The 22849-nt window shown below is 39.8% G+C and overlaps 1 protein-coding gene across 4 annotated transcripts in view; it reads left to right on the top strand.

Moving 5' to 3' along the window:
• The first annotated feature begins 299 nt into the window (after window positions 1-299).
• Window positions 300-22849, top strand: part of acacb (acetyl-CoA carboxylase beta) — a 139358-nt gene continuing 116808 nt past the window's right edge. For 2 of the 4 annotated variants that reach the window (XM_072587880.1, XM_072587879.1), the window contains exons 1-8: window positions 300-624; window positions 14075-14207; window positions 15104-15242; window positions 15361-15470; window positions 16432-16513; window positions 17478-17576; window positions 19364-19473; window positions 22354-22464. In XM_072587880.1, the coding sequence (XP_072443981.1) occupies window positions 575-624; window positions 14075-14207; window positions 15104-15242; window positions 15361-15470; window positions 16432-16513; window positions 17478-17576; window positions 19364-19473; window positions 22354-22464 (834 nt within the window). In that variant the 5' untranslated portion in view covers window positions 300-574. Of the gene's footprint in view, window positions 625-1137; window positions 1304-14074; window positions 14208-15103; window positions 15243-15360; window positions 15471-16431; window positions 16514-17477; window positions 17577-19363; window positions 19474-22353; window positions 22465-22849 lie in introns of those variants that run through there. The other 2 variants (XM_072587881.1, XM_072587882.1) reach the window with 2 other exon arrangements.

Raw genomic sequence — 22849 nt, 5'->3', positions numbered from 1 at the left:
TCAAATAAATGTGTCTTTCATTTTTGTGTTCATTTGATCACTTTTTTCAGTGTTGAATTTCATACTTGTTAGAGCAGAAGTTTCTGTTTGTTTGAGCAAGGAGCCAGTCTTCAGGTGTAGCTGTGTCCTTGTTTTAACATTATCTTGCCTGTATTTAACTGAAAACTGCTGCATGAGAAGTTAAATTTGGCATTAGTGGGAAGAGATCAGGTTACTGCAGTTGGCTCAAACTTTGTTTTGTTAAAAAAAGTTCCTTTCCTGCAGCTGTAATGAGCCGTTTGCATTGTTGGGATTCAAGATAACATAGTAGAGCGAAGTTGAAGGAAATTGCTTCAATCAGCAAGAGTTAAGTTCTGTGTATATAACCCGCCTCTTCCTGAGTGAGTTTGGATGCCACAGAGTGGCAAAGCTAGTTGCAGATGTTATGTCTGCTGAGTTTATGAAAGGGTAGGAAGTTAAAAGTCAGTATGTTATTCAGCTGCCATAACTGCTCTTTGGACTTTTTGTCAGGGGGCTGGAAACGAATAAAGCTTTGTACTTCACCGAGAACAAAAATGTAAGCTTGAATTCTTCCATGGTAGGGAAGAACAACCCACCTTCTACATTGTTTCAGTACCCGAAGAGGTGAGTGAGTTAATGTTTTTAACAAATGCAAAAAATCATTCTTGTCTCCTTTCTGTGCAAAACATGTACGTTTCTGAGTTAAACGATTCTCATGGTCCAAGCTGGATAGTTGCCAGTTTAAAATGTTGTAAACACTGCTTCACGTGACTCTACTTTGTCTTTATTTTAAACTAAATCTTCCATGAGTATGCTTCTTTGCTAGTTATATTCATGCTAATGAATTTGAATGATGTCTGTTGGATGCTAATGAAGTTAAGGATTTAAAAGTGGAACAAAATGCAAGCAGTTTTGAATTGATCTGTAAACTGTTAGAGCTAGAAAAACTGTCAATAATACTGCTATCCTGTTGCTGTTGTGGTAGATTGTTGTGTATAATGTAGCTGGTCTGTTGCTCTATGTTACAACATTATACTTCAAGAAATATTGACTTATTAGCCTGTTGGGACATTCTGATGTCACAAAACGTACTAAATAAACACATGATGTTTCTTTTCCCCTAATCGCCGATGTTAGTGCGTGGAGGTATGACTTAGTGTGGAACTGCCTCGGAGTTTGGCCCTGAAGTCCTCTATAATTGAATAGCTTATCACTCATTATCAGGACCTTGTAGTGGATTGCCATTGCCGATGAATGCACACCTCAGAAAGAATTCCTGAGTCAGCACCTCAGGAGAAGCCTGGTAAGGAAGTGATCTAATCTGGTTTAATTTGTAAATCTATATTCTTTTGAGAAGTCTCTGATCTCCTTTAGTGTTACCCTTCACACTATCGTACACAAAGTTGCAAGCTGGGGATTTATGCTCAGTTGAGATCTCTAATAATCATAGAGTCAAAGAGTCATAGAGATGTACAGCATGGAAATCAGACCCCTTCAGTCGAACTCATCCATGCCGACCAGCTATCCTAACCTAATCTAGTCCCATATCCTTCTAAACTCATCCTATTCATATACCGATCCAGATGTCTTTTAAATGCTGTAATTGTACCAGCCTCCACCACTTCCTCTGACAGTTCATTCCATACACACACCACTCTCTGTGTGAAAAAAGTTGCCCCTTTTATATCTTTCCCCTCTCACACTAAGTCTAGTTCTGGACTCCCCCACCAAGACAAAATACTTTGTCTATTTACCCTATCCATGCCCCTCATGATTTTGTAAACCTCTATAAGGTCACCCCTCAGCCTCCGACGTTCCAGAGAAAACAGCCACAGTATATTCAGCCTCTCCCTGTAGCTCAAATTCTCCAACCCTGGCAACATCCTTGTAAATCTTTTATGAACCCTTTCAAATTTCACAACATCCTGCAGAATTGCACACAATATTCCAACAGTAACCCTTGTCCTGTACAGCCGCAACATGACCTCCCAACTCCTATACTCAATGCTCTGACCAAGAAAGGAAAGCATACCAAACGCCTTCTTCAGCATCTTATCTATCTGTGCCTCCACTTTCAAGGAGCTATGAACTTGCACTCCAAGGTCTCTTTGTTCAGCAACACTCGCCAGGACCTTACCATTAATTGTATAAGTCCTGCTAAGATTTGCTTTCCCAAAATGCAGCACCTCGCAATTATCTGAATTCAACTCCATCTGCTACTCCTCTGCTGATTGACCCATCTGATCAGCATCTCTTAGTACTCTGAGGTAACCTTCTTTGCTGTCCACTACAGCTCCAATTTTGGTGTCATCTGCAAACTTACTAACTATATCTCCTATATTCACATCCATCGAAAAGCAGTGGACCCGGCACCGATCCTTGTTGCACTCCACAGGTCACAGGCCTCCAACCTGAAAAACAACCCTCCACCACCACTCTCTGTCTTCTACCTTTGAGCCAGTTCTGTATCCTTGCCAATCAATCTCCTATGGGAAACCTTGTTAAATGCCTTACTGAAGTCCATATCAATCATGCTTACCAGTCTACCTTCATCAATTCTCTTTGGTACTTTTTAAAAAAAAAACTCAATCAAGTTTGTGAGACATGATTTCCTAAGCCCAAAGCCGTGCTGACTATCCCTAATCAGTCCTTGCCTTTCCAAATACATGTACATCCTGTCCCTCAGGATTCCTTCCAACAACTTGCCATCACCTATGTCAGGCTCATCAGTCTATATTTCCCTGACTTTTCCTTACCATCTTTCTTAAATAGTGGCACCATGTTAGCCAAACTCCAGTCTTCCGGCACCTCACCTTTGACTATCAATGGTACAAATGTCTCATCAAGGGGTTCAGCACGCTCTTGTAATACTAGCTGAAGGATGCCCTTTTTATTGGGGGATATGGGTGACATTATGGTAAAATTGTAGTTATTGTTCAGCCCTAGTTGCCATTAGAAGGTGTTATTTGGATTGGTGACCTCAAAGATATCAATCCAACTTGTTTAGAAAATGTGTTTTTGTCGAATGTAGGATGGTGCGTGACTTCTGATCTTTTGAATTCACAGTGGAAGGAGATACTTGTAGCCCGATGGGTTGATTCTTTCTCCAAGTTTTAAGACCCATTCCTCTGGATGCAAAATACCTTTTTCTGTTTTGAAGGTAGAGGTTACCCCAAAATTAATATTCCCAGAATTGAGGAAAGTACTAAATTATCTGATAACAGTCAATAAATTTCTATATTTTTATGCAGTGTTCACCCATTGGGATGTTTATTTCTATTAGTTTATAGGAGTAAGAAATGTTTTCTGCAATAATTGACTGTATTCCATTTGAAGAATTTATGACATTTTTTTGAAAAATAGGTGAGGACATCTCTGGGAGTATGTCAGTACAGCAAAGGTTTACTCATAACTGAGGATTTGTAAACCACTACAATAGGATAGTGTCTTTACCTAGTTGCACCTTCTTCTGGATAAAAATGACAGTGTGCAATATCCTAATGATTAATATGGAAAATGTGCAAATGTGAAAAATGGCTTTGGTTTTGAAGTTATGCAAAATATGTGTGATTTAAATGGGATCCAGATGCCTGTTAAAATGCTGTTTCTTACTAGCCAACTTTGTTTTAAGCAATTCTTTTATGTCATTTTCTCTTCCAGTTAAAATGTGCATGAGTCTCTCATGCATGTTGGAAGCTACTATTCTAAAATGTATTTTAAGATCAATTTTGATATTATGATAAATGTTGCCTGAAAGCTGCCATTCAGTTTGAAGTGAGTGAAATTTTATTTTGTTTGTCTTCCTGAACATTGTGCCTTTACACTTAGGTACAGTGTTACCAAAGTTGGCGCCTAGCTGTCATCTATGATTGTTATATCAGAGTGGTGCTGGAAAAGCACAGCAGGTCAGGCAGCATCCGAAGAGCAGGAAAATTGACGTTTCGGGCAAAAGCCCTTCATCAGGAATAGAGGCAGGAAGCCTCCAGGGTGGAGAGATGAGGGGTGGGTGGGTGTGGGGGGGTGGTTGCAGGGGGGGTGCGGTGGGGCTGGGGAGAAGGTAGCAAAGAGTACAATAGGTGAATGGGGGTGGGGATGGAGGTGATATGTCAGAGGGGAGGATAGAGCGGATAGCTGGGAAGGGACATTGGCAGGTAGGACAGGTCATGAGGATAGTGCTGAACTGGAAGGTTGAAACTGAGGTAAGGTGGGGGGAGGGGAAATGAGGAAACTGGACTTCACCATCCCCTCTGACCTATCACCTCTTTCCCCACTTCAATTCACCTATTGTACTCTTTGCTACCTTCTCCCCACCCCCAATTATCTTTCCACCCTGGAGGCTTCCTGCCTCTATTCCTGATAAAGGGCTTTTGCCCGAAAACGTCGATTTTCCTGCTGCTCGGATGCTGCCTGACCTGCTGTGCTTTTCCAGCACCACTCTGATCTAAACTCTGGTTTCCAGCATCTGCAGTCCTCACTTTTGCCTATACTTGTTAGATAGCAACGAAAAAAGTGAGTTTTGGCAGACTAAGTGACGTTGAGAACCAGCAAGGCTGAAATCAGATTTTTCTTCATAAAGTTTTCAATAGGAATCACTGGACAATGATCATAAGTGGTAACAATGGAGTTTTGCTGTTCTATTACTTTAGCCCCTCCAACTTTTAATGGTGTTGCGATCCCTCACCACTGCAGCTCAAGATGAGTCTATAAACATGACTGTCTTCTAAAGAGGGGAACAAATGCATTTGTACAACGCCTGGTTTGAAAATGTCATGAAAGTTTCACATTGCTTAGAGCTGTTGGAGTGTCCCTGCCTTTGAACTGGAATATCTGGTTTCAAGTCCCACCTACCCTGGAGGTATGTTGTAATATGTCTGAACAGGGTTGATTAAATCTAATTCAAAATTAATATTTTTAAATTGCAGTGACTGTTGGGGAAGCAAATGTAAATGCCAGTTTGCACCTAAAATGTCACACAAAGCAATTAAATGAATATCCAGTTTTTTGTTTGCTGAAGGTGATGATTGAAGTAGCAGCATTGGCCGGGACACTGGAAGATTTCTGCCTCAAACTTTTGTTAAATAGCAGAAGTAAGGCTTTTTGTCTGTACAAGCTTTGTAATAGTTTTCCCATTAGTCTCACTTCCCTACACAAAACTGAACATTTTTCTCCTTCAATTATTTACCCAGTTCCCTTTTGATAATCATTATTGAACCTACTTCTATCACTCTTTCAGGCAGTATATTCCAGATCAACCCACGCTGTGCAAAAGTTTTGCCTCTCATGTCGCTTCTATTTTAAATCTGTGACCTCTGGTTGTAGTAGTAATGTGAGATCTATACTCATGTGAATAAACGGCAACAGACTCTATTGAATATAACCATGTACAGAAAATAGTAAGAGAGGACATCTTATCTGGAGCCCTAGAAACTCAGGCTCCGGTTCCATGTGAACAGACATCACTGTGACATACTCCTTTCACATATACTCAGTAACTAACTCAGTGTAAAGTTGTAATTCCCTTTACTGTTACTGACTGTCCTACCGTCAAAAGCAGTTTTATCTTGTTATTTCATGATTTTGAACACCTTTGTCATATCTCTCTGGAACTTTCCTTGTTCTAAAAAAAAACTACTAGTTTCACTCATCTCTCCACTTAACTAAAGACTTGCATCCCTGGTATGATTCTGTTAAATATCTTTTACACCTTCTCCTGGAGAATTCCTTTTTGGAGCAAAGAGATTGAAGGGAGATTTTATAGTTTTGATGAATTGGATGAGGAAAGCAGCCCACAGTAGGTGCTATTGGAAGGGTCAGGAGTCATAGGAGAGGCTAGGGCAAGTAGAGATGATCCATCATTTCAAAAGGAAGTTGATGGGTACTTGAAAAGAAACCAGATCTAAAAGGTGGATCAATGTAATGGTTTACTCTACAGAGAGGTAGCATGGACTCGAATGACTGATTGGCTTCTTTCTGTGCCATAAGTGACTCTCACTGGAACAGTGGAATTTCATAGGGGTGTAAGCAAAATGGGCTATGGTGAGATGTGTAGCAGAATGAGGTGACAAGTGCACAAGGCACATCTTTTTGTCAGGTGCAACGCAACTCATGCCATCTTATAAACTTCTCACAAGCATTGTGACAGATTCTCACTCAGCAGCAGCAAGATGCTAATTAATATGATTATTGCTAATTAAACAGAGATAATAACCCAATTCAACTCATTAACATTCAGCCTCCCATCTTAACAAACACGCCAGACAGCTTTAACAATGGGAAAACTCGACAAGGAAACCAGATCATCTGGCAGAATCAGCTCTCTGCTTACTCCAGACAATCTCCATGTTGGACACCAGGCTCCAACGATGTTCCATGGGGTATCAACCACACACACACCCATATCCACAGAGTTTGGCATCCAATACGTGCCAGCTTCTAAGAACCCTCGTGGGGCATCTCTTATCTAGTAATGAGATGCTTATGCACTTCAGTGCTGCATTTTAAGCTGCAGTGGCAACTATCATTGTAATGTTGCAGCAAGGACACTGTGCATTCAGGAACATGCACCCAGCTCATGGAGTGGATCTTCTGCATCCCTGGCCTGTTGACATGCTGTCATCACTGACTCTGAGCCTACCCAGATGCTTACAACATCCCAGCCTTGATTTACCTTGTCTCTCTATTTTGGACCCCCTCAGCCAGAGTTACCAGACTTGTATTAATGCTGTCATGCTATGCTTTTGCAGTAGAGACAAAGCCAGGAAGGTTGCTATAGTTGTTAGCTGGCCTCAGTCAAGACAAAGGCTAGGATGTGGCGTTCACTCTAGGGTCTCAGCACAGTAAGTCAAATGCAGCCTCCAATGCCAGCACAGGCCATGCTACGGCAGTCAGAATCAGGATCTTCCCCTCACAAGGGTTGAGGAGCCAAATGACAGGCAGCATACCACCAGTCTTGACTCTTTCTGCCCTATTGTGAGCAGTTTTCTTAGGGAACGAGAGAGGGTCAGGCAAGTAGGGGCTAGATTAGGTTGGGATATCTGGTTGGCATAGACGAGTTGGACCAAAGGGTCTGTTTCCATGCTGTACATCTATGACTCTGGGACCTCCACGCAAAGCACAGTTCCGGTTTTTCCCCAGTCTGCCATGCAAGGGGCAAATGTCAGCAACCAGTACTTGTCAGGGTGCCCAATGAGCATTTAAAGTTTTCACAATTGCAAGGAATGCTGATGAATTCTGGGATATCCATTGAGTAACAAGTTGTTACGGGAAAGGTGCATGGTAAATTGGGGTGTAAATTGGATATGAGAGACGCCTTAAAGATGTGGGAACTAATTAATGAGAAGAATTTGGTAAAATACAATGAGAAAACTTGCTTGGGCATGTGGTGACAAACCCTCCAAAAAACTTAATGTAATTCAGACTTAGCCACAAAGTTGTAAGATCCAGGCCTTAGTTTATATTTTATCCAAAAAAAATTATAGTCCTGCTTCTGATTTTGTAACCTTTTAATTGTTTTATCCTTTACCACAAGGACACTGTTAGATATTAATCAGTAAACTAAAATCAACATGTTTAGTTTTCCAATGTTGATATAGTGATTGAACAGGTGATCCTTGTTTGTCAAAATGTAAGGCAGTTTGTCCCCTTTCTCTGGTGCAAAATTGTTGGTATCTATTGAAGCAATAATTCTTTTTCAGCTATCAATTCTAGAGGTATAATTTTATTCACTTGCAAAAGGGCATTTCTGTACAATCTTCTTCTCTTAAAGGATGGCAATGTCATGAGAGGCATGATGGCTCAGTGGTTGTAACTGCTGCCTCACAGTATCAGGGACCCGGGTTCAATTCCAGCCTTGGGTGACTGTTTGTGTCTGTGTGAAGTTTTACATTCTCCCCATGTCTGCGTGGGTTTCTTCTGGGTGCTCCCAGTTTCTTCCCCCGATCCAAAGATGTGCAGGTCAGGTGAAATGGCCATGCTAAATTGCCCATAGTGTTAGGTGCATTAGTTAGGGGTAAATGTAGGGGAGTGGGTCTGAGTGGGTTACTCTTTGGAGGGTTGGTGTGGACTTGTTGAGCGAAATGGCCTGTTTCCATACCGTAGGGATTCTAATCTAATCTAATAGAGACAACAAATGTTAAGATCCTAGAAAAATCTAAGATTCAAATTCCAACAAGTTATCAAGAGGAAGAGAATCAACTGCATGCCAACTTTCATCCCTTCTGTAGTAGGTTTGGGGAGAATCTCACACTTAGATCTCTATTTCACAAAGATAGAGAACATCTTTCCCCATCGTTTGGAGTGTGGACCCCAAAATCAGGTAGGAGAAAGTGAGGACTACAGATGACTGTGGTGCTGGAAAAGCACAGCCGGCCAGGCAATATCCAGGGAACAGGAGAGTCAACGTTTTGGGCATAGCTGTTCATCAGGAAAGATGAAGAGCTTATGATTGAAACATCGATTCTCCTGCTCCTCAGTACTGCCTGATCGGCTGTGCTTTTTCAGCACAGCACACTTCGACCTCAAAGTCAGGTCCTGGCTTCACATTATCTGATACTCAACACAATTTTTAATGAAATGTTAAAGAGCTGCGGATGCTGTAAATCAGAAAAAAAATCAGAAACCTGTTCTGAAAAAGGGAATATTATCTCTGCTTTCTCTCCAGTTGCTGCCAGACCTGCTGAGTTTTTCCCAACAATTTTTTTATGAACTGCCCGATTAATTGTTAATTCTTCAAGACTCCTGTGCGCTTGTCCAGTTAAGGATGGGAGGGTAAGCAGAGGATTCCCACTGTCAAAAGATGTGCAGATTAGATGGATTGACCATGCCAAACTGCCCATGGTATGCAGGCTAGGTGCATTAGCCATGGAAAATGTGGGGTTACGAGGATAGGTTGAGTCTGGGTGGGATGTTCTTTCAAGGGTCAGTGTGGACTCAATGGGCTGGATGGCCTGCTCCCACAATGTAGGGATTCTATGATTATGCACTCATGATTGTTCTCATTCTACATCCTTTCAGTATTTATAACAGTACTGTATATTCATAGTCTTCGAAGCTACATTTTCTAATAAGGAAGTTTCACTGTATTTGTAACTGCCATTTGCTCCCCTTCTTTCTTCAGTTTAATAGTTTGTTTCATGAAGCTCTTACAAAGAGTGCCCTACTGCTTACATTTACAAGTACTTGTGTATTGCAAACTGACATCAGGAATGCTGCTAGATTTTTTTGTTTTGGTGAGTATTGCCCAGTGAAACGCTGGTGTGATCTGCTGCTCCAGGTGAAAAGAAACAGTAAAATTGTGGAACTTGTAGGTGCCTTTTGACTTAGAATTGCTTTTGAGTCCTACTGTTGGTGTCCCTGCCACAACCCATCTCATTCACTGTCACCTCCATCTCAACTATTTATAATTTCTCCTAAGCAAGGCCACCGTCCTCCACACTCTGTAAATCTTAACAAATCCAAAGTTTTGCTGCTTGTATCTTCTGCAGCACCAAATCCTGTTCCCCAATGTTGGTAGGTCTTTCAGTGTTGCCATTTTTAAAAATTGTTTTGTCCATTTATATCTCTTCCTATCCCCTCCTGCCCTGTAATGCCTCAAAATATTGTTTCTCCGACTCTTTGGTTTGGATATGCTTGCACCCTTAGTCCCACTATTGTTAGCTGTGCCTTGAACCATCTAAGTCCCATTCTCTGACATTTCTTCCTCGCACTCTTCTTTCAAGATTTGCTTTAAAATCCAAAATTTTAAACAGACGTTTGTTCATCATGCTTAATATTTTCCCTTAATTGGTAACCATTGGTGATCAGAGTCATAAAGTGTGGTGCTGGAAAAGCACAGCCAGTCAGGCAGCATCCAAGGAACAGGAGAGTCGGCATTTCAGGCATAAGCCCTTCATCATTCCTGATGAAGGGCTTATGCCTGAAACAATGACTCTCCTACTCCTCGGATGTTGCATGACCCGCTTTGCTTTTCCAGCGCCATTCTTTTCAACAGCATCTGTGGAGCATCAGTTTTCTACATAAAAGGTGCTTTATAGATGCATGTTGTTTGTGTTATTGCTTTTAAGGCTTATTGTGATTTGTAAAACTGGAATATTGTTTATAGCCATTAATTAGTTTTAAAATGGCAAATGCAGTTTTATTTTTTAAGTTTCTCACTTTTGCCCCTGGGTAAAAGCATCAGATTTTCTATCACATTTGCATTGTTTATGTGAGACTGACTGCCAAGTCATCATTTACCTCGATGGAAATGATTTTTGTTGTACACCCAGAGAGTATTAGCTCCAGTCCACAAGAGCTGAACTGTAGTGGAATATGTGGCAATTTCAGCCATCCCCACAATCAAATTTCCTGCCCTTGAACAGTCAGTGAGAAAGGGAATAGTTGACATGCAACCATTGACAATATGAGATGGAATGAGATACTAAATGCTGAAATACTTATGCGAGTATTGATTTTAAGGCAGGCTCTCATGCAGTTACAGAATTATAAGAAATCCCATAAACTTGTACAATACTGAAATTGATATTGAAACCCCTATTGGGTAACTGGGCTTATAACATCTTTTCCTCCACCATTCTGGTGTTCCTTCCCAATTTTCCCACACTCTCAAAAGTTCACTCTGATTTCTTTGCCTTGTCCCGTTCCCAGGCTGAGAAGCAACATGGTCACCCCTACCACTCTCACCAGGCCAGCTGAGCAGCAACTTGGCCTTTTCCAATGCCTTCATTCCTTTCCCTGTCTTGTTGAGAGGAAACTCTCAACACAGACTTCTCCCTGACAACTCCACTTGGAACTGGGTCCTTTTTCCTAAACCGTTCATCTACACAGGCCTCTGCAAATCCTAATAAGATGAAAATCTTCCTTGGGCCACTGTCCTTATTCATTTATTAATCTAAAATTTAAATGCATTCATAGGATGAGGGCGTCACTAGCTAGGCCAGCAATTATTACCCATCCCTCTTTGCTCAGAGGGCAGATTAAGAGTTAACCACATTGCTTTGGGACTGGAATCACACGTCAACCAGACAAATAAAGGGAGCAGTTTCTTTCCCTAAAGGACATTAATGAACTAGATGAGGTTTTCTAACAATTGACAATGGATTCATGGTCATCAGTAGAGTCTTAACTCCAGATTTTTATAAAGTGTTTTGCATCAGTGTTAACTATGTAGAAGGGAATGAAAGCTAGAGAACTTGGGGAAATAAATGGCGACTCCTTGAAAAGTATACATTTTACACAGGAGGAGATGCTGGATGTCTTAAAATGCATAAAACCTCAGGACCTGATCAAGCAAGGAAAGTGATTGCTAAGCCCTTTGCTGAGATATTGTCAGTAGCCACAAGTGAGGTGCTGGAAGACTGGAGGTTGGCTAACGTGGTACAACTATTTAAGGAAGGTCGTAAAAAAAGCCAGGGAACTACAGACTGGTGAACCTGACATCAGTGGTGGGCAAGTTGTTGGAGGGGATCCTGAGGGACAGTATTTAGATGTATTTGGAAAATCAAGGACTGATTAAAGATAGTCAACATGGCTTTGTGCGTGGCAAATTGTGTCTCCCTAACTTGATTGAGTTTTTTGAAGAACTAACAAAGAGGATTGAGGAAAGCAAAGTATGGATGTGATAAATATGAAATTCAGTAAGGTGTTGACAAGATTCCTCATGGTAGACTGGTTAACAATGTTACACATGGAATATAGGGAGACCTGGCTATTTGGATACTGCACTGGGTCAAAGGCAGGAGACAGAGGGTGTTGGTGGAGGGTTGCTTTTCTGACTGGGGCCTTTGACCAGTGGTGTGCCGCAAAGATCGGTGCTGGGTCCACTGCTTTTGTCATTTGTATAAATGATTTGGATGTGAATATATGAAGTTTGGTTAGTAAGTTTTCAGATAACACCAAAATTGGTGGAAAAGTGGACAGTGAAGCAGGTTACCTCCAAGTATAATGGGACCTTGATCAGATGGGCCAAAGGGCTGAGAAGTGGCAAATGGAGTTTAATTTGGATAAATGAGAGGTACTGCATTTTTGAAAGGCAAGTCAGGGCATAACTTATATACTTAATGGTAACGTCGTGGGGAGTGTTGCAGGACAAAGATTTTGGACTGCAGGTACACAGTTCCTTGAAAGTGGAGTTGCAGGTCAATAGCATAGTGAAGAATGCATTTGGTATGCTTGCCTTTATTGGTCAGTGCATAGAATATAGGAATTGTGAGGTCATGTTGTGGCTGTACAGGACATTGGTTAGGCCACATGTGGAATACTACATGCAATTCTGGCCTTCCTGCTATGGGAAGGATGTTGCAAAACTTGAAAGAGTTCAAAAATGATTTACAAGGATGTTGCCAGGATTGGGGGGGTTTTAGGAAGAGGCTGAATAGGCTGGGGCTATTTTCCCTGGAGCAACGAAGGCTGAGGGGTGACCTTATAGAAGTTTATAAAATCACGAAGGATATCGATAGGGAAATAGACAAGATCTTTTCCCCAGGGTAGGGGAACCCTGGATAGCATAGGTTTAAGGTGAGAGGGGAAAGATCTGAAAGGGACCTAAGGGACAATGTTTTCATGCGGAGGGTGGTGTGTGTATGGAATGAGCTGCCAGAGGAAATGATGGAGGCTGGTACAATTACAACATTTAAAAGGCATCTGCATGGGTATATGATTAGGAAGGTTTAGGGGGATATGGGGTCAAGTGCTGGTAAATGGGACTAGATTAATTTAAGATATCTGGTCGGCGTGGATGAGTTAGACCGAAGGGTCTGTTTTCATGCTGTACAGCTCTATGACTCTATGACTGTATTTGAACCTGGGGCTCAAGGACATTACCTGAGTCTATGGATTAATAGTCTTGCAATAATACCACTAGGCCATTGCCTCTCCTAATTGAGACATGTATCATGTATTTCTCCTCCTCCTACTCCTACTCACCCACATAAGTGTAAATCTCTCCTCTCCAATTGTGAAGAAATTGAACCATTGCTCATTGTAATCTTTCCATTTCAATGAGAAACATTTTGCTCCCAGATGTGCCATCCTCCTTCCCTATTATCCTACTCTCTCCTCTCACCAACCACAACACAACAGGTCAGACAGCATCTGAGGAGCAGGAGAGTCAATGTTTTGGGCAGGATTTGATGAAGGGTCTTGTCCAAAATGTCAACTCACCTGCTTCTCGAATGCTGCCTGACCTGCTGTGCTTTTTCTAGTGCCACACTTTTTCGACTCTTTCTCTCTGCCTGATTTCCCAATTACCACCACCTCCACAGCCAACTCCTATCTTACTTGGCCTAAATACTGCTGTTCAGCTGGCATCCCAAAATTCAATACCAGTTGGTCACCCATTATTCATTATTGGTAAAGCAATATATATGTTTTATAAAAAAACTTCATAATTTGGATTTGAACCTTGTAAGTGAAAAATAAGGTTACTGGAAATGAAGGTGTGTGAGTATACTTACATTTGTACTTACTTTGCAAAAGGACACATATAATCCTGGTTAGATTGAAAGTGCAAAGTTTAGCAGTGTATATGTATAGAACTGTGCACTGTTTACCCAGGTATTGGCATTCAGGACCCCTAATCATGCTGTTGTATTTGTGTCCAGTGGGGAGTCAAACACCACACTCTCCCTGTTTCCAGCTGTTGAAATATTGAATATTGTCAGAGCTCATGTCATGATCAGTTTACATGCGTATTATCTTTTACCACCTCTTTCTGTATATTACTGCTGAGGCCAGTGGGTTTTAGTTTCACAGAAACACAAACTAAATTGTGGGAAAGAGATCACAAAACATTATAAAACTGTTGAAATCTGTAATACTGGCCTTGCTCATAAGCTTTTTGTTTGGTGTTCTTTCTCAGATATATGCTGTAGTTGGCTTGATAACCTTTTCTGAAGCCATATCTTGTTGGTTTTTCAGAGTTCTTGAGGTAGGCCAATCATGCTTCCTCAGTGAAGAGCAACCAGTTTTTTTGTTGAAATAAGATGTTTTGAATTCAATCCCTAAGTTCTACTCAGGATGGAGAAAGGAGGTGGGAACCTTTTAATGACTGTACCTTTTGATTTTTTTTCTCATTCAGATCTAACATGTCAAGTTTGCACTTGACAAAGAAGGGCAGGGAAGAACAACGGCTGGATCTGCATCGGGATTTCACGGTCGCCTCCCCTGCAGAATTTGTCATTCGGTTTGGTGGGAACAAGGTCATCGAAAAGGTATGCACCACTTTGGCAAGTGGTGTGTGGTTTGTGAAACAGTATTGTTTGGTCTTTTGTAGAATGTGCTTCAAGGTAGGTTGCATTGTAGGAAGCCACAGAAAATATGAAGGGATATATTTTTCTCCCAATGATCCAGGTTCTGAATTATGAGAGAAAAATCTATGTGCACATTCAACAATAAAAATGCATATAAACACGTAACAGAGAACATGGAAATGTGAGAATGAGCAATTACAGAAAATGAGATGATAAAAATTCTTAGAAACAAGTTATATGGGCCAATAAATGAATCCCATCTTGATAAATCAGCTTCATTTTGTACTGTTCATGTGTACTTGATTTATATTCTCTCTCTAATCAGTATATACTATTCTGTTTAATAGCCTTCTTTGGTAATTTGTCCAACACAATGTTTGGATGGAAATATTCCACCTTATATCCCAGATGCTTCATACTTCCCAATTTTTAACTTGGATCCCTTAATATTTTAACCATTTGCCAGAATGAACAACGTATTTGGTAAATTTGGTATCAGATTGGCCAAATGTCTTTATAATTTTGAAAATTGCAATTGTATTTCTTTCAAAAATGCTTTCCAAATAGAATTACTCCATTTCCACAGCCTTCCTCAAAACTTGGAAGTATCTGTACCTGCACTGTGTAGCATTTTCTGTTTGTTTTAGTGTTTCACATTTCGTCCTTCATTTTCCGTATGTTTCAGGTCAACACTGAAACATATACTACAAGATCATCGGAGAAAATGAAATCACCTTATTGTCAGAAAAGAACCACATAGCTTAAGATGTAAACAGAATAATGCACTACACGTTTTGAAGAGGGTAAGATTATGTGTAATCCTTACCCCATTGACTTGGCCCATTATTCCTTGCCAGGTTCTGATCGCCAACAATGGGATTGCAGCTGTTAAGTGTATGCGGTCCATCCGCCGATGGTCCTACGAAATGTTTCGAAACGAAAGAGCAGTTAGGTTTGTTGTCATGGTTACTCCTGAAGATCTGAAGGCCAATGCAGGTATGCTTTAGGAATTGTGCATACACAAGGTTGTTTAATTATGTTATTGCAAAACAGTTGGAATTTTAAATTCTCTATCTTACCATACCTCATTGTTGTGGAATGATATTCTTTTTAGAATACATCAAAATGGCAGATCAGTATGTACCAGTTTCTGGGGGACCCAACAACAATAATTATGCTAATGTAGAGCTGATTGTGGACATTGCAAAGAGAATCCCAGTACAGGTAAACTGCAGTTTAAAATTCATTGTATTGTTGCAAATTATTTCAAATGGGTGATTCTTTTGATGCTTAAATTTTATTTAAAGTTTGATCTTTCCTTCCATCTATTCATGCTTCTACTTTTCCGAGCCTAAACTATGAATTGCACCAGTTTTTATTCTAAGCTTTTTCTTTCTACCATTTCTTGTCACAATGTATCATCCTTTTTTTTTTAAAGGCAAAACTAAGAAAAACTAAAAATAAATGAACTTAAATAGTATTGTTGCACCTTTGACATGCCCCACCCTCCCCCCCAGTTATGATCTACCACTAGACCTTCCTTCCCTCTTTTAATTCTGTTTGTGCAGCTATTTCCTAACTCAGTGTTCAACTTGAGACTGTATGACCTATTAGCAACTTCACAATTATCTATTGGGCGAGACAATGCATCACGCTAATAAGATCTACTACTTTTCTTGTGCTCCCTGAGAGTTTGGCTAATTATTGATGAAAAGATAAGTGGTTTAACAGACAAGATTTAGCTTTCACTGGCAACTTGGTTGCTTTACCAAAAGAAATAATCACCTCAGAAAAGAAATTACGAAGAGAATTTCAAAATAATTCAAAAATAACTTCTCAGTCTTAGATATGAAAGTGTGACATAATTGCTGGTAGATTGTATTTTGCAAATACTGATAGACTACACCCTAAGATCAGAAGATGGATATACCCAAATAAAGCTAAGTAATACATGAGGATCAGAGAATGAGCAGAAGCAAACATTCTTGGTGCACATGTTGTAGGCAATTGTGTAAAGCCTGAATCTTCAAGAGCAGAATCCGGTTAGAAAAGTGTTTTCATTGGAAATTCTCCCTCCATTTAAGATGTGCTACTTTTATCTCATTAATGTATTACCACAAAATAATGGTCATTTATTTGCTATATCTCAGCATTGTTTGAAATTGGCATTCTTCTGTTCTTCTAGGCAGTTTGGGCTGGCTGGGGACATGCCTCTGAGAACCCTAAACTTCCAGAACTCCTTCAGAAATATAACATTGCATTTCTAGGTGAGATTTGTTTTCAATAAGGAATCACTGAATTGAGAAAAGACATCTGGTCCCATGCTAGGGTGAATTCTCTAAGAATCCAAATTTCCCTTAGTATTCTGTTAACCAAGCCTTTTCTGTAACGATGAGAACAGTGCAATAAAAGGTAAGATGAAGTAAGGTGGATTGCATACAACTTGAACATCATCATTGGCCTGTTAAGCCTAATGCCCTATTAAATAAGCAAATTTTGCACATGTTGGAGATCTTAAAAGTGCTGGAAAATTGAAGGAAATCTGGCAGCATCTGTGGTGAAAGAAACATTTTGAGTCATTTGGAAATGCAAAGCTTGGCACGCAGCACCCAGTTTTTCTGGTTCTCTCCGCAGCCTAACCAGATTTCCTGAAAGAAACTGCTGGAAGCTGTCAACATAAAGTTACTTTCTTTTAACTAATGTGGCACGAGAAGGAAGAGGGACACAGGATTACTGTGTGTTAAAATCAATCCATACCTGCCCCTCACCTACCATCTCACTCTCACCTTCCAACCACAACCTTTCCCACTCCCAGCAGATTGCCTGAGGGATGTTAAATAAGCCTAATTCCATACATGTGGCATTTCATTCATGAAATAATTCAAGGATTTATGATATCATTATGATTGTTGATAAAGATCGATGAAAAGCTTCTTTTAGTTTTTTTAATATGGAAGGATTGAAACAGTGAGAGAATTAATTTATAATTAATTTATGCTATTATTTGCTCTTAAAAATCTGGCCTGTGATTACCTGTAGAATGCTAAACATATTGAAGTAAATCAATCACATTGACATGAGGTGTAGAAGGATTAGGATGGTAGATCCCATCTTTTAACATTACATAAGGTTTACAGACGTTTGAGTACAAGCTGAGTGTATTCAATAAGCACTCAATTCTGTTTTCTCAGTTTGATCTTTATTTGTTTTTGCATATGTTGTTTCTTGTAGGTCCTTCAAGCCAGGCTATGTGGACACTGGGAGATAAAATAGCCTCCTCCATTGTCGCACAGACTGCAGGGATCCCAACATTGCCTTGGAGTGGAAGTGGTAAGGGGGACAGACTGTTTCTTGGATAGCACTTGTACATCGGTGGAAACACGAGTTAGTGGAAGGAATACTTGTATTGTGCACTTGTTTCCTTTTTCCAACAGTCTTTCAAAATGCTAAATATTTTCACTTTAATGTAGAGCAGATCAAAATTACCAGTATGATTTTGACAAAGCTATCAAAATAATTTGAATCAGAGTCCATCATGGCCAGTTAAGACTCAATTATTACATTATTAAGGAAGAAAATTAGTTTGAACAGTATGACTTTGCACTCAAACCCATTATGATCTGCAATTCTAAGTCTTTAGTGAAGCCTTTGATTTTAATGGGACTTAACCTTCAGCAAGGAAGGATATTTAGAGTTCCATCCCCAGGAAAATAGGTTGTCAACTGAGTTGGTAACATTTTGAGTACTGGTGGAGTGCTAACTACAGTATTTCAGTATGAGCTGCTATTGAGTGGAGGGGAAAAAATGGAAAAGAATGGAATGATTAATCAAACATTGTTGTTCCTCCTTAGTTGACACTCTTGACATGAGTCTTCCTCTCTGTATTATATATTGTTTTTAAACTTGATTTAAAATAAGGAAGTATCAATATTTGCTCTGTGTTATCATGTGCATCTAACCAAGTGTGATTCTTTCCCCAGCGAAACGCACATGTGTAGGACTATGTATAATGCAGGTCTAAGTTAATACTTATGCTAGTTAAGACACCTAAGTGAATAGAAAGTCTATCTTCTCCAGAGCCAGAGAATTGAAAACAAGAAAGGATAAATATGTCATTACATTTTTTTTAAAAAACTTAGCTGTTTTCTACTTTCTCTCTCTGACTCTAGAGAAACTTGTATGCTGCAAATGCTTGTATTTATCTATCCGAGCTGCTAGGTGATGTGTTCAGAAGAAAGAAGTTTCACTACATTTCTTCCTTCACTTGAGCTGACCACTGAGATCAACTAACTCAACACATACCAGGGATTGATCTTTGAGATCTGATGGCTTAATTCCACACTGGAAAATGCGTTTAACTAGTAACTAAATGCATTTAACTAGTAACTAAAGCACAGTGAAGTCCTTCCTCCTCAGCATTAGGAAAAATGACACTGTAATCTACTTTATAGAAGTTGCCTTGCAGGAAATTTTAACTTTATTCAGAGAAAATATAATACCGTGGATAATTTACAAAACTTGACAGCCCAAAATCTTCAAACGTTTCCTGGAGCCCAGTTGAAATTCTCTTGCTATTGTAGTAACCTTTGGTGAGTTTTGAACTAGGAACAGCAATAACTGTGAAGCAAATTACTCTCAGGTCGATGAATTATCTTTCGTTATATGCCTTGTACAGTGCAGATGGAGTTTCATCATTTTGGTTAGTGTGCTTCGTGCATAGTGACCAATATTGTGAACCATCAGGAATTATAGCGTGGTTCCATCAATGGTCTAATGTATAAATACTATCAATAAACTGTATATACTGAAAGATGCCTGCTTTATTTTGTCTGTTGAGTTAGCTTTTCTTGTTTTGCACGTAAGTGGGAGCACTGTAATTGACTGGGGAGGAGAGACGATCAACTGGCTTTCCCAATTAACATCTTTAAATAAACTCTGCATGGACAGGAAAGCGTTCCATTAACATACTTATCCCAAACTTAATCTCCAGCTGACATCCTCCCATCAATTTGAAATGCCTCCCTGCTACCAAATTTAACAGGGAGGGCATTAAATTCCATTTAGTTTCTCTTGCTTATTTGCATAGACATTAAATGTTTTGTCTTCGCATGACTTAGGTCTGATTCTTGACTGGACAGAGGAAGATCAGAAACTGAAGAGAACTGTCAATGTTTCTAAAGAAGTGTACATGAATGGCTGTGTACGAGATGCCACTGAAGGTTTGGAGGTGGGAACTAGTGTACCTGTGACAAAGCAAATAAAGACAAGAACTGTTGGTAGTTGTATATGGCATATATGTCGATCCTAATGTTTCTTCATGAGATCTGTGTAAGTAATTTGCTGATAAGAGGAGATGGAAAGGAATGAATAGTGACCCAGTGAGTAACAGATTAATGCAATTTTGGAACCAAGCCTACCTCAGAAGAAGGGTCACAGGGCTTTGATTTCACTTCACAGATCCTGTCAGACCTGCTGAGCTTTTCCAGCAACTTCTGTTTTTGTTTAATTTACAACATCCACAGTTCTTTTGGATTTTATCAGGTTCTCTTGATTCAGCTCAAGTATAGCATCCATTAATTGCAGAACAAAGCTCCTTCTGTTTTGCTAATGCATTAGACTTCATTTATTAAGTAATATTATGTGTATTTTTTTACATTTCCACGGTTAAAAATTCTGTCTACTTTTAATTTTGCAATAATGTATTGATGGGGGAAGAGATCACCTGTTGGTCTGGATGTCAGCATGTTAGATTGCTACCCTTCTCAAACAACAAATAACCCTCAAACCACCATCATTAGCTGTATTAGGAAGCTCTGGTAATAGCAGAAATGCAGCAGATGTATCTTGCTATTCATGGGCTTGAACTGTGAGCCAGAGCCATAATCATCTCAGGACTCCGAAGTATGGGGATTAGCAGCACCTTTTTCTAGCTCTGTTAAAGACACTAGTGAAACACCTCACAGGAATAATGGAATTTATAAATTGTCTTTAAACGGAAGTCTGATAGCTTCTCAACCCATGGCCAATCTATTGGAAGGCAATTATTATTTTTCTTTTAAATTCATAATCTTAATTCTACATGGTTTAATGGTGACTTTGGAGCTTATTATCAGAAGGCCATTATATAAAACTGGGCAAAAGTGATGAAGGGGTGTAGTGATAAAGCCCTTCCTGATGAAGGGCTTTTGTCTGAAATGTCGATTTTCCTACTCCTCGGATGCTATGCTTTTCCAACACCACATTCTCGACTCATCATATAAAACTTATTGAATTTTCTTAAATGCAGAGTGAAGGGGGAAACAAGCATTGTACACATAAAGAAAACTGAATTTTCTTGGACAAGTCAGGATTTTCTCAGAGTTATGAGCTGACCCCCTCATATCAACTGTTTAGGTCAAAGCAAAAGTTAATAGATCTAGTCAGCTGACATGAACGGAGCAGCTGACAATTACTTACTTTGGCTCCTTATTGCTGATTGGCTGGTGCCAATGTCTCAGACTGAAAAAAGCCAATGGTGAATACATTAAGGGCTTTGGTGACTTTAAAAAACCTTGGCTAGTGATGTTCCTAGTCCAACAGATCCTATTGCAAGAGATCACAATTAATGGCATCAGAATCAGAGTGCCATTTTAACCAGCATTGTGCAGGAGAAACTAGGGTGAGTGAAGAATGTTTAGTTTTATTTCCGTATGAATTCCTGCTCCTACAGATCCTACAAAAAAAAACTCTTGAGTGCTCTCTTTGCACTGGGCTTCCCTCACCTTTTTCCTGGGCACTGGGAGATAGCCAATTAGCTGCTTATTCCAGCTAATTACAGGTGGAAATTGATAAGGCTTGTGAAGATTAGGTCCGGGAGTTAAAGGTTTTAGGGCCCTATCACTGGAGGTCTAGATGATTTTCTGTCCACTTGGCCTCTTCCCATATCATTTCTATCTCCAGTTATATTGGTTCTCTTCCTGCAAGTATCTGCACCTCCTTGATTTTATTGAAACAGTTCTTTCAGGGTTATTGATCCAGGGTATATCCTGCCTCATCCTATTTATAGAACATAGAACAATGCAGTGCAGAACAGGCCCTTTGGCCCTCGATGTTGCGCCGACCTGTGATCTATTCTCAGCTCGTCCCCCTACACTATCCCAAAATCATCCATGTGCTTATCTAAGGATTGTTTAAATCCTGATAATCTTCCAATGACAATTCATTTTAAGCCAAGAGCTCATATTAGGACAGACCTAAAATTGATTTGTTGTGAAGTTGTATTATTCCAGCCATACACCAATGCTACCTTCTTTAGTGTCTTAGTCAGGAAATGTACCTGAATATATTCGTGAACAAAGTGAGATATTTATTTCAGGTTGCTTATAACTTGGTGTCAGCTTAAAGTAAACCAAATAATTGGGTGAATTATTAGTCCATAGTTTGCCTGTGGATGTCACTTTGCTCCGGATTGTATCCCAACAACAGCAGTTTGTGCATTGGAATGATTGGCAGCTGCTTCATCTTACTCTTGTCGCAAAGTTCTAGATTGACATTCAGAGTGCAGTCCTGACGGAGCGCCATTGTGTCAATGTCTTTTGGGTGAGAGCTGAACTGAGGCACCATCTGCCTGTTCTGGTGGATATAAAAGATCCCATGTCACTATTTGGAAGAAGAGGAAGGGAGCTGGTTATTTTTGGTATCTATGCGAATATTTATTCCTTAAACAACTTCACAAAAATAGACTGTAAACATAGTACTGTGGATGCTGGAAATTTGAAATAAAAACAAAGTACTGAAGAACTGTGGAGAGGGAAAAATCTAACATTTCTAATCCAGTAAGTTCTGAAGAAGAGTCATACTGGACCCGAAACACAAACTCTGTTTCTCACTCCACAGATGCTGCCAAACCTGCTGAGTTTCTCCAGCACTTTTTTGTTTATTTCACAAAGGTAGCTTGTCAGATTATTATCATGTTGCTAGAGTTTGCTGTTTGCATGTTGGGTGCCATGTTTCCTGTATTATGACTTCAAGAGGTACATCATTGACTGTAAAGTACTTTGAGACATATGCGAAAGGCATTGATATAAATACAAGTCTTTTTAAAATCCTTCATTTGATCTGTACTTAGGCTGCAGGAAAAATCGGTTATCCAGTGATGATTAAAGCATCTGAAGGTGGTGGAGGAAAGGGCATTCGCAAAGTTGATAGTGCAGATGATTTTCCTAACCTCTTCAGACAAGTAAGTTAAGTTTTATGATATATTGTCTCTAAGTTGCAAAGTGATAATGTTACTGGGCTGGTAATCCAAAAGTAATCAGACTAATGTTCTGAGAACTGGATTCAAATTGTATCATGGTAGCTGATGAAAATGAAATTCACATAATAAAACCTGCAATTGAAAGTTAGTCTCAGTGACAGTGGCCATGAAACTAACATCGATTGTTTAGAAAACCCAACCGATTCACACACGTCCTTTTGGAGAAAGAAATCTACTGTCGTTCCTTAGTCAGACCCACAGGAATGAGAGTGGCTTTCAGCTGCCCTCTGAAATGATCAAACAAGCTGCTCAGTTCAAAGGCAATTAGGGATGGACACCAAAAGCTGCCAGTGACATCCATTTCCAG

Source organism: Chiloscyllium punctatum, chromosome 17 (genome assembly GCF_047496795.1).
Source record: "Chiloscyllium punctatum isolate Juve2018m chromosome 17, sChiPun1.3, whole genome shotgun sequence".
Taxonomy (NCBI): Eukaryota; Metazoa; Chordata; class Chondrichthyes; order Orectolobiformes; family Hemiscylliidae; genus Chiloscyllium; species Chiloscyllium punctatum.
This window is presented reverse-complemented; position numbering and strand designations above follow the sequence as displayed.